This window comes from Centruroides sculpturatus, unplaced genomic scaffold (genome assembly GCF_000671375.1).
Source record: "Centruroides sculpturatus isolate CEXI.00-Female unplaced genomic scaffold, Cexi_2.0 scaffold55, whole genome shotgun sequence".
NCBI lineage: Eukaryota > Metazoa > Arthropoda > Arachnida > Scorpiones > Buthidae > Centruroides > Centruroides sculpturatus.
In genome coordinates, this window is record NW_019384374.1 from 305,955 (window position 1) to 318,732 (window position 12,778).

At 31.8% G+C, this 12,778-nt stretch overlaps 1 protein-coding gene across 1 annotated transcript; it reads right to left on the bottom strand.

Annotated features, from left to right (window-relative positions):
- Positions 1-294: 294 nt before the first annotated feature.
- On the bottom strand, positions 295-10,792 carry LOC111616069. Its single transcript, XM_023357504.1, has 4 exons — positions 9,657-10,792; positions 7,575-8,116; positions 5,561-5,612; positions 295-1,275 (listed from the first exon to the last, which is right to left on the bottom strand). Exons 1-4 carry the CDS (start codon positions 9,703-9,705, stop codon positions 1,259-1,261), a joined length of 660 nt encoding a protein of 219 aa, XP_023213272.1. The 5' UTR covers positions 9,706-10,792; the 3' UTR covers positions 295-1,258.
- Positions 10,793-12,778: the final 1,986 nt, after the last annotated feature.

A 12,778-nucleotide genomic window follows, 5' to 3' on the forward strand; every position in this document is an offset into this window, starting at 1 on the left:
CATATGCTTCTGCATATTAATAAAATAGTATATGATTGCCTTTGATCTAATATCTTATAATTAAAAATTATTATTGATTTTCAATTTAAACATTTGAAAATATAATTAAATGTATACATTCTTAACCACTAAAGAAAATAATACCATAATAAACTTACACATAAATTATGTGATTAATGTTATACAATCTTACTTATTGCAAGAATTTAAACTGTTATGGCACTTTGAATTGCACAAGAGTCCTTTGCTTTTACAACTGCATTTATTCGTGGAACACTTTTTTTGCAATGATAGCGTGTATAGCCTTGCCCTCCACTTTTCGAATTAGCTGCAGCTGCTTCTCTTAGCAATATTTCTTGAGAAGAAATCTCATCTATGGAAAGTAACTTTTCTTTACAAATTACAAACTGATTACGTTATAACGTGATTACGAACTGATCTTTTATTCTGATTATTTAACTGATATTGAATGGTGTCTTTTATTCAGATATCGCCGACGCCTTACCGACGACTCCTCTCATCCTCCGTCACTCGACCTGACAAACCGACCCCCACCTCAAAGGATCAAAAGAACAAAAACGCCATCCAGTGACAAAGTGAGCAGTTTCCACCAAACTGTTGCCAGAAAAAGAGGTACGACTGTGTCCTACTTCCGGCTATCCACAAAATATTTGGTGATAGACTGTCGCCTCTTTCTCGATATCGGCTTCTCGGTTGTCGTTTCGACCTCCACCAAAGCTTATCTGTGCTTGTCGACATACACCGGCGATTGTTCGAATGTATAATAATATAACCAAATATTCGGACTTTCACCTACGTAATTTGTATGTGTCAACATTCACCGGAGAATATGGACATTCTCTAATTTTGGTCTTTCACAGTAACATACATAAATACATAGTAACATACATAATATACAATACATAATAATACATAATATACAATATATGCAATGAAAATGTACATTTAAAAAGAAAATTGAGAATAAACAAACAAATCTAAGCAGAATATAGACTGAATTAAATAATTAAAGTAAAAAGTTTCATAACTATAGTATTTTGTGTTTTGTACAGCAACAAATCTAAACCATGAAATTTTTGGCATTACTATTGATATCACCTTTGTAAGAACATTAATAGCACACATAATATGATGATTTTGATATATGCAATTGGTAATTCCATACAAAAACAACAAGTATAAAACCATTGAAAGTTTGCAAAAATTCACTTGTTTTCATTAAAATCCGTCTGTCGTATTAGTCAGCATCCATATCTGGTAAAAACAAAACTAAATTAATTTACAATTCAATTATTATTATTACAGTAACTTATAGTCAAATTATTTTTATTTTAAGAAATTTCATTAGAGGTTGCAGCCAACGTTTTCAATACAAAATTGTCTACGTATTACATGCAGCACCAGTAATATATAAATTAATATATAAATTTAAAAGTAATACATAAATTCATGAAAATAAAAAAATTAATAAAAAAATTGTTTAAAAATAAATTATTTTCGGGCAAGTTATATTTTTGTTTTTACAAATTAAAAACAAATGGCAAGTTTGCAGTGTACAATTTTACTTATAAAAATAATTTTACAGCATTATGTTTAATACATATTAATTTTCATTGCATGATATATGAAAACATGTCAAAAGTGTTTATACTTATCAGTCTAATAAGTTCCTAATTCTAGCAGTGCCATCTTTAGAACATAATGGGCCCTGGGCCAGGACCAAGATGGGATCCCTTAAGGAAACAGAAACAATAGTATATGTGAGGCTCCGGAAGTAGGTCGAAATTCGCGCAAGATAATGTTTTAATTTCATATAAAAAAAGTGTTTTTTTTTATTATAATAATATATATTGTAAAAAGAAACCGTCTAACGCCAGGTGAATATATTATGTCCATATAAAGTCATATCTGTAGAAATTTCTGAGAAAAAACGAATTTTTCAGAAAGAAACAATAGATGAATTTGAGTACTTAGATCGAGTGTCTTCGATAGGAATCAAATTGTCAATCGGAGTTGACTCACCCCGCGATGTGGGCTCCGATCCCGTTACAATTCGTAACGAGGAGGGAGACCAATTAGAGAACGGGGCAGATCGACATCGCCCTATCGGAATGTTCGATCTGGGACTCAGAAAAACTTATAAAAATCGCGCAAAAATGGGAAGTGACGTTCTTGGTTCGTAGTTCTTGGTTCTAAGTTCGGTGTGCTCCGCTTCTGGATTTTTCCTGCGGTTCGTCGTCCCGAAAGAAGTTTTCGCCATCCTGTTCCAGCAACTTTCGCCAAGGGTAATCTACTGTGAGAATCACCCCTTCAAGTTGTACTGTGCACCCTGGAGCCTACGTTTTCCTCATCATCTTCGCCAAAAGAAGAGAAGATCGTAAGATTGAACTTTATTTACGAACTGATTCACTCTGTGGATAGGCCTTACGCCGAAGAAAACAGTAGTTGTAAGCGAAATTTTTATATTTAATAAATAGTTTGCGATGGAAGACCTGTCTCAGTAAGTTTTTCCACTCCCACATGACAGAGCTGACCGCTCGACTGTCGCGACACTTTTTCCCCAATCGGCAAACCTCGCATATATTACAGACCTAGGGATGCATTATTTGTTTCCTCCTGTGGTGTATATACGATTTTTCACCTCCCTCAGCCAGGAAGTGGAATTTTCTTTCCGCACAGCAGGAAGAAAGTACTGTTTTTGGCCAAGGTGTGGTGAATAAGTATCAAAAATTTTTTAAGTTTTCTTACTCTAAGAATAACAAAAATTATCATCTTAAAAATTAAGTTAATATATTAATCATTGAGTTTTTAATTTTAACCAAACTTTTTAATCAAACTTCTGCACACGAGTGAGTTACTCACTCGTGTGCAGAACTAGTGTGCTTTTGTTTTTAACTTAATTAAACATGTTTCTGCCTGCAAATACGTGAGGGCACTCAAATTTATTGTGGTTGACTCACATACAGTTACATCCCATATCCGTTTTATTGTTGTAGTGTGTATCGTTGTCATTCAGTGTTTCATTGTTACAGCATGTATTATTGTTGTTCATGGTTGTTTTAAGTAGTGTTTAAATTAAACTGTATAGAAAATGCATCACGAGTATGCTATTGGCACTGCAAAACGGTAGGAAACAAAAGAAAATAAGGAAAAAATACAGAAGTTTAACTAAAATAACTAACTTTATAAAAGCATGTAATAGCAACAATGGAAATTGTCTTCAGGACGTGGAATCTGCGGAAAGTGCAATTGAACAGAAACAAAATATTCAGCCTGATACATGCGTATTACGAGATGATAAGATCGGCAGTTAATGTATTAATACGTATTCTAAAATAAATATTTAACAAGAAAACAAGGAAAAGTATTGGAATGAAGTTTTCGACACATAGTGAATGTCATAAAATTTCTTGAATCTAGGGGGTCTACTTTTTTGAGGTAGTAATCAACTTTTCATTAAGTTCACAATGATAACTATCTAGGGATACTAGAGCTATACAAGTAACTATGATCCGTTTTTAAAAGAACATATCGATAAATATGGAAATAAGGGACACAAGAGTATGTCATATTTATCTGTAAACGTATGCTAAGAGTTTATAGAACTAATAGGTGAACAAATTTGTTTATATATTATTGATGAATAAAAAAGACAAAATATTTTTCTATTAGTGTCGACTCGACTCCTGATAACTCTCATGTTGATCAATTAACATTTATAGTTCGTTACGTTATTGAAGAAGGTCCAATCAAACATTTTTTAATGTTTATACCTACTGAACAACATGAAGCAGAATACTTATCTGAAACAATTTAAAAATTTTTAGAATCCTACAATATTGATATCGATGATTGTAGAGGACAATCTTGCGATAATGTTTCAAGCATGTCTGGTCAAACAATACAGTGGAGTACAGGTGTGTATAAAATGAGTGAATAAATATGCAAAGTATATTCCATGCACAGGGCATTCCTTAAACCTTGTAGGTGTGAAAGCAGCTGAATGCGTAATACAAGCAGTTTCTTACTTAGGATTCATGCAAAAACTGTATAATTTTTTTCTTTTAGATGGAAAAAATTATCTCCATCAGGAAGCCATTTCAGTGAACAGGAAAAGTTATAAAAGATCTTCTAATACTCGATGGTTGGCTCGGGCTGATGCTATTGACTTTTTGTATGAAGGATATGACAAAATCTTTGAGGTATTAAAAGAAATATCAGAAATTGACACACAATCTAACAATACAAAGTTAGAAGCTAAGTCTCTTATGAAACACATATCAAAATTTAATAATATTTTCTTGACTGTCACTTGGCGTGATATTTTAAATCATATACATGAGACAAACAAAAGTTTACAAAAAGAATGTTTAGACTTAGTGTAGCAGTTCGCCTGCTAAAATCTTTGGAATCATATTAATCTGAAAAAAGAGATTTTAATGATTTTTTTGAAAAGAAAAATCTCTCTCAAAAATTTCAATTGATTTTTCAGAACGAAAATTCAGAGAAAGAACTGTAAGATTAACACGTTATGATGGATTGAGAGAAAACACTCAGCATACTCCCGAAGAAAAAATAAAGATTGAAATATTTTTACCAATTATTGACTCTCTTTGTTCAAATTTACATAAAAGGGTAACTGTTTATAAAAAATTAATAATGATTTTCAGTTTTTTACTTCACTTCAAAATATGAATGATGGTGAAATAAAAGATTCTTGTGAGAACTTCGCAAAAACTTATGATAAAGATGTTTGTGACAAAAATATAGTGAACAAATGCATTCATTTTAATAAAGTAGGACTTACTATCGTCTACATTTCCTAGTATAGAGATCAGTCCTAGAATATTTTTAACTGTAATGATTACAAATTGTTCTGGTGAACATTCATTTTCTGTTTTGAAATTTATAAAAAATGCTCATTGTAATAAGATGTCTCAATCGAGATTAAATAATCTTTCTATTATGAATACAGAATCGGATATAATTACTAAAGTAAATTTCGATAAATTAATTATGAATTTCACAGCATCAAAATGCTGAAGAAAAATTTCGTAAGTTTGCTTAGTTTTAAGGTCATTTTTAACTACGTACAGGAGAAATAAAGTATTTGATATTTTTAATAATTTATTTCAATTAATCTATTTTTTATTTGTAACTTTATTACTTTCAGATTAGGGGGCCCCCTACAGCCTGGTGGCCCTGCCCTAAAGATGGCACTGAATTCTAGACCAATCAATATAAAAACCTTATTGGCCTGGAATCAGGACAGTTGCGCTTAGTGTAAGATTCGGGTAAAGATCGGGTACACCTTCAATGGCAAATCAGCAAAAAAGTTCACCCAAGTTTGTAATTTGTCTATGTCAAATTTGTGACAGTTTTAATGCAAAATACATCTTTATAAATAAAAAATTTATGCCTACATTTCTATAATATTAATAAAATATTTAAATTATTTATTGTATTTTAAACACTAAATAATTTTACAGTTTATAATATTAACTACAACAATAATACAATATATAAAAATTAAACCTACTTCCCAATTCTGAAAATATCTTTTTCTCAGCATTCCATAACTCTGTTCTTACCTACAGTAAATAAAAGTTTTGTGTAAATATAATGAAAATAATAATTACACAGCAGAATACATTGGGTTATTCAAAATCAGAATGTACAGCAAAGCACATCAATTTAAACAATACATAATCTGTTTTGCTATTTCTACAATATGATTAATGACAATGTATTAAACAAAAAACATTATAAGCAAATACAAACGAAATCTTTACACTCCAGCACTTAAACAAGGCAACGAATCAATGTAACTAATATTGATTAAATGTAAAGATAATACAATACTGAATTCTGTTATACAGTCTGATACCATTATTTTTCTAACAGATCCGATCTAATACAGTGATATCTCATACTTTAAATGTTCTAGAATTTGAATGCTAAATTCAAAAGAAATTGGACTCAGAGTTTGAACAATACTTCTATGTTTGAACTGTAGCTGCAGAGAAAAAATGCATCCATTGTATCAATGACATGTTGTGCAGCCAACTTGTCTCTTGCTCTTGCTGTGAAAGCAAAGCATTGCTTTATTTTTGTATTTGGTTATACATATTATCCCTATGCATTAACCATGGCATCCAAAAAGTGTGTGAAAGCAAAGAAGCCTAAGAAGAAACTGTAGTATCAACAATTGAGACAAAAAACAAACTTAGTGCAAAATGGGAAAGCTTTGCATGTGACAGATCTGGCAGCTATATTTAAGACAACAAAGTCAATAGAGTGCACCATTCTTAAAATTAAGAAAATAAAAGCAGCAAACTTAGATAAAGGTGTGACAACATTGACTTCTAGGAGATCACATTTCTTTGAGGATATGGATAACTGCTTCTAGTGTAAATAAATAAGAAGCAATTGACTGGCAAAATCATCTCTGAGAGGATTATTTGTGAGAAAGCCAAGCAACAGCAGAGTGACCTTAAGATACACCATTCTTCACTAATGTAAAGTGTACATGCAATTTTCATTTCATTGTACAATATTTAGAGATTTTATTTATTATTTTCATGTTTTAATTTATTATTTAGGGCATTTAACTGTGTTATTTTTATCTTAAGGTAAGTGTTTTGTTGATTTTCTTATCTTATTAGAATAAAGAAAACAAATTAAGTCCTTTCACATATGTAAAACTTTACTCCCTACATCATTACAAACAATAAAACTATCTGCTCTCTACACCCAAAGAACCCTTGTTGACACTGACTAAATACAGCACCCCTTCAAGTTTTCCTTGGTTTTTGCTTACACATTAAATACAATCTCCAACAATATTTGCTGTTTAAGTTTACCAAAATGAGTATTGTGTAGAGTGTGGTATGGATTATTCACTTTTCATTATTTCTAATGGGGAAATCAATTAGGACTTTGAACAATTCAGAGTTCAAACAGCCTCTTGAAACAAATTAAATTCATAGTTTGAGGTACCATTGTGTTGGAAACATTCAGATATGCTGATACAACCAGCATCAGTTACATCTTTAAATAAAATATTATATAAAATGTTCTGTATTAAAGAACTTTTACATGGTAAATATTGAGCATTATTGATAAAGGATACTAAATANGAAAAGTCGGATAACCGAAAAGTATGAAAAAATCCATTATTAGTGTAGTATATTATTATATCCCATGTAATTAGTATATTAGTATATCACTATTAACCTATTTTGCGTTGAATTTTCATCGATGTTAAGCCTAACAAAAATTTTTTAAAATAATAATCGTCGCTATTGTATCGTTAAAAATTAGAAAATTAAGCCTGGTTTAAATACTGGCTCCCTTTCATGGTCGAATGAATGTTGCCAGCTAAAACACGTAAAAATAATATTAAAGTAGCCAGACATAGCCAAATATTGTAGCTCCACATCACTAGCAGACATTTGAAATTTGCCGACTAGGGCGGTCAGTTAACCGAGGTGGCAGTTAATCGAGGATCGGGTAATCGAGGCTCTACTGTAATACTCAAATATTAGACTTACTGCAGGGAATTCATCCAAGTTGATGTCATTCACATAGTCAAATTCACTTGAATTGTTCAACGGCTGATTAGGGACACTTTCATCTTGATCAGTAAAAGGCAAATCCATATTAGAAATGTTTTCTGTATTCTGAATGCAGTTTTCAGTGCTGTCTATCAAATCAAGTATATTATCCAAAAGTGAAGAATCTTCTACTTGAATTTCTCCATTTTCATGCAACAATACTGTATACTCAGAATTTGTTTGAGTATTTGATGATTCTTCATCTTGGAAATTAGAATTTACTGTTTTATGATAATCTGCTGAATTTTCTGCATCAGAAATAACTTTACTTCCAATATTTTCGTATTCTGAACTGTAATCAGATAGAGGACTAAGCTGATTTTCTGTTTTCATCTGATTTTCCACTTCTTGCTTATCATTTTCATTCATTAAATTATCATCTTCTGTTTGCAACAGGCATCCTTCATCAACATCATCATCATCAGAAGAAGAAGAAGAAAAAGAATCCTGAATTTTTAATTGTTTTCTTTGTTTATATTCTATAATGAATATACAAAAAGATAAAATCTAAGTAATGACTTTTAAACCACTTTTTACATAAATCTGCATTAAAATATTTAAGACTTATGTTTGAAATCAAATTTTAATGAAAATTAAAATGTTTCTATATAAAAAGATAAATTTTGAAAAATCAAACAACAAGAAATTATGGCTACTTTTCATTAGTTTAAAGTAGGGGTCGCCAAAGTGGTCGATATGGACCCCCAGGGGTTGATGCAACCTCATTGTGAAGTCGATGCGGCTAGGGGGTCGATTAGGGGGTTGATGCGGCTAAGGGGTCACAACCTTTTTTTTTTTTTTTTTACTTTTGCTTAGACAGAGACCACAACAATTTTTTTTTTTTCACTCATACATATACACTTGTAATAAAACTTTACGGTAGAGGTCAATCTGAGGCTTCAGAAAATGATTGGGGGTCGACGGTTAAAAAAACTTTGGCGACCCCTGGTTTAAAGTAACATCATTGTCAACTTTGTTATGCTTCAAATTAACTCTATAGTAATAATCTATGTTTTTTAATTATGACACTGTTCAATATATAATGGGACTGTTTCGAATAATTTGGCTCCCAAGGTAGGCCTAAGAATAGCACCAATGTACTGTACTTATATTTCTATAATACTCCACTTATTTAATATCCCTTCCAATTTGGCTCCGGAGGAACTCGCTCCTCTGCCTCATCTATCAACATGGCCCTGATATACAGCAGGCTCTAACTGTATTCAGATGCCTCTTGCAACTTTTTCTTCTCATTAAGTTTGAATGTTATTCCATTTATTATTATCAATTAATTTTATCATCTTCATTTACATGGTTTTGATTAAGCTAATATAATTCTAAACAGTTAGTTTTAAATCAAATATTATATATAATTTTTCATAACATTTTCATCTCTCTTTCTTTAATTCTTAGTGTTTTCAGGTCTCTCAGTATATCAGCGGTACTAAAACAATTGTGGTAGAAGTGCAATATAAATCTAATAAAGTAAAACCTGTGTAAACCGCAGCTTCATAATACTCAAAACCTTGCAGTACAGAAAAATACACCCCCCCAAAAACAAAGTCAAAACTAATCTAAAAACAGCCTAAAAATATTCCCCCTTCAAAATTCTATGGCAGAATTGCAAAGTACTAAATATTTTTTCTATTTATGCAGATTTCCATTTATTCATGTTCTATTTTGAACAAGTTTTACTCTATTAAATTAAGGTTAGAATCTGTGTTGCACTTCTGTCAACAGTTTTCACATACCCATTGATGGGGTGAGACCACAAAAGTACTAAGGTTTAAGAGAGTGTTGCCATTTTCAATCTCCAAGAAAGCAGAGAATATGATAACTTATTAAAATTTATATATATCAACATCCCGAAACCCAATGCATTGATACTAAGTATAATTAACTCTATAGTAATAAACTAAGTATCGCCATTAATTAATAATAGTCTGATTATTAACGGAGATCATTTGGATTATTATTAAAATTTAACTGAATTAACACAGAAATAAAATCAAAACTTACTATTAAATTTTTTCAATTGATAAAGTCTGTATTTTGATTTTTTTGACATTTTGATAGGTAAAACTTTATTTTTTAACTTATATAATGAGGATCTAAAGCGATCTTTGGCATTTGTATAACATTTAGGATCATTTTCATCAAATAAGTTATTAACTTTGCTCCAAGCCTGTAATTAAAAATATTTAAAAATTAGCTTGTAAAAAAAATAAATAATGTCTAAAGAATAGAATATTTAACAATTACAGAATGAGAACAAGACACAAGAAAGGTGTAATTTTGGAGTTTCTTTTTATGATATTTGTAAACTATATTATTTTATAGTACATTTTAAAGTTTATTGGGTGCAACTCAATACACTCAATAAACCCAACAGTATTTTAAAAAATAAAGATAAGCAATTTCAATCAAAGATAGACACAATATAAAAACCTAAGTCACAACTATATTGTTTCCAATAAACTATCGTCGCAAAAAGCAAAAACCACGTTAGCATTTTTCTCCATATTAAATGGACATCTTCAGGCTCTTAGCATTCTAAATTCAAGCTGCACAAGATGGAGTGCCTCAATTTGAAACATGCAGTTGCATGAATTTGTGGACTGTGTGTCTTAGTAATTTTATAGACTGATTATAAAGTAAAGCAGGTCTTCTAAGCTAATGGAAAAGAATCTGCATTCTTGAAATTAATAGCTGCATTTCTTTATATATTTCTAACATCTCCAAAAGTCTGAGTTGAGTTGTATGGTGTGCGCAGAGCAGGATTACATAAAAAATGTTGACACACCTGTATGAGGAAGTAATTTTTCATGAAGTTGGGCCTAAATTATCTGCTATTCGATAGAAAAAAACCTGTGCGATAAAGATAAATGAAAAGGAGGGGTATAAATAAATGTAGTGTTCTGGGTATTTCTTCTGGAGATTCTTAGACATTTAGACCATTAAAAAATTTTAAAAAGAGTACAAACAAAATATTTAATTCTCTAAAAGAAATCCGTAAATCCTAGTCTTACTCTAGCAACGTTTGGGTTATTGGTCTTCAAAGGAAACTTGAAATTAAAATAGACTAATCAGTTTATGAAAACTTTGAGTTATATTGTAAACTGTTTTATGTGAAAATTTTATTCTTATCCATTCAAAATAACATAAATCAATTGTATTAATTATAACTGAATAGTTAATACAATTGATTTATATTAGTTTGTAATAATTTAAGATATTGAATTTATTGAGAAAATATATTTTGCAAAGGCTTTTGAATTTTTATTTATAAAATCATGAACAAACTTTTTAATACTAAAAAAAGAAAAACAATTATTCTTAAGGAAGCATAAAATGCATGCATTTTTAAAAGAAAATTTTAATGCTTTTAAATAATATGTTTATTTAAAAGAAAAAATTAATTGTGCAATTTTAGATCGTATTAAATGTAACTTTTTGTCATTTATTTGGAAGTGTGGCACGTAATTTTGAAAAAAGCTCATATCAGTCTTATATATGTTTCACCCTGCTTTCTGTCTGAAACATACCTGCAGAGCTCCTTTTTTTTTTTTTTTTAACTTTTTATGCCCCGTGGGCACTAAGAGGGCCTCTGTTAGCAAGCCTGATACGGGTTCGGCCAAAACCCAACGGGTGCAAAAATTTAAAAATTGATACGGGTGGCGAGAGACGAGGGCCACACCCCGAAAAATTCTGGGGATTTTTCGACCCGTCCGGATTCGATCCCGGGTCCTCCAGAGCGGTAGGCCGTCGCGCTCCTAGCTAGCAAAGACGGCCGGACTCCCAACCATATTACCTAGTAACGTCGTTTCAAACTACCATAAATTTACTTTTTGTAAACTATTTTCATTCACATTGTATAGCTACTTATTATACGGTGCGATCTTAAAGCCGCTCCGTAGTAGGCGAGGAAAGGGAGAAGCTTCGGCGAACAAAGTAACGAAGCCACGAAGCCACGNATTTAAAAAAAAAATTAATCGTGCAATTTTAAATCATATTAAATGTAACTTTTTGTCGTTTATTTGGAAGCGTGGCACGTAATTTTGAAAAAAGCTCATATCAGTCTTATATATGTTTCATATATATTCATCCTGCTTTGTCTTAAACATACCTGCAAAGTTCTTTTTTTTTTTTTTTTTAACTCTTTATGCCCTGTAGGCACTAAGAGGGCCTCTTTTAGCAAGCCCGTTACGGGTTCGGTCAGGCCCTAACGGGTGCAAAAATTTAAAAATTGATACGGGTGGCGAGAGACGAGGGACAACACATCCAGACGGACCACACCCCGAAAAATTCTGGGGATTTTTCGACCTGTCTGGATTCGATCCCTGGTCCTCCAGAGCAGTAGGCCGTCACGCTCCTAGCTAGCAAAGACGGCCGGACTCCAACCATATTACCTAGTAACGTCGTTTCAAACTACCATAAATTTGCTTTTTGTAAAGTATTTTCATTCATACTGTATAGCTACTTATTATATGGTGCGATCTTAAAGCAGCTCCATAGTAGGCGAGGAAAGGGAGAAGCTTCGGCGAACGAAGTAACGAAGCCACGAAGCCACGGCGTGGCCCACTGCAAAGCGACTCTACGATCGTATCGTTTTTGGAGTTTTTAATATTAACATTCAAGGTATCGTTTGTGAANCTGTGTGCGCGTCCGCCCTGCAGTGTGCAGTTCCACGACGAAAACAAGCTTCAGCGATGGCGGTGCACAGTCGGTAAGTAGTCCTACGATTTTTTGTTTATAGCGTTTTTTAAATTAGTTTGCCATCACATATTCGATGTGTTTTGGACATGTCTAGCATGTATGTCTCTATTGAAAATATAATTAAGAGGAAAATCGTTGGTGTATCCTAACTAAAGCATTACCCTACATTCACAATTTTAACACATTTGTCCTTTAAAATATTATATAATTAACCACAGAAGTTACCTCATTTCGTCGATGTTAATGGATCACGTTTCCTACACATTCGGAGATGACCGCTTACATCACGCAAGGCCGCTTATTCGCTTTGCTAGTAAGTAGCGTTGCCATTCGCGACATATGAAAAAACTTAGGTCTGGATGGGAAAAAACCCAGATTATTTTCCAGAAAAATTCATGATTAAAATGTAATTATAAATACTTTAT

Coding starts and splice junctions, on each gene's coding strand:
- LOC111616069 (XM_023357504.1), bottom strand. CDS start 9,705: ATGTCAAAAAAATCAAAATACAGACTTTATCAATTGAAAAAATTTAAT. Junction 8,117..9,656: donor TCAATTGAAAAAATTTAATA/GTAAGTTTTGAT, acceptor TATTCATTATAG/AATATAAACAAAGAAAACAA. Junction 5,613..7,574: donor ACTTGGATGAATTCCCTGCA/GTAAGTCTAATA, acceptor TATTTACTGTAG/GTAAGAACAGAGTTATGGAA.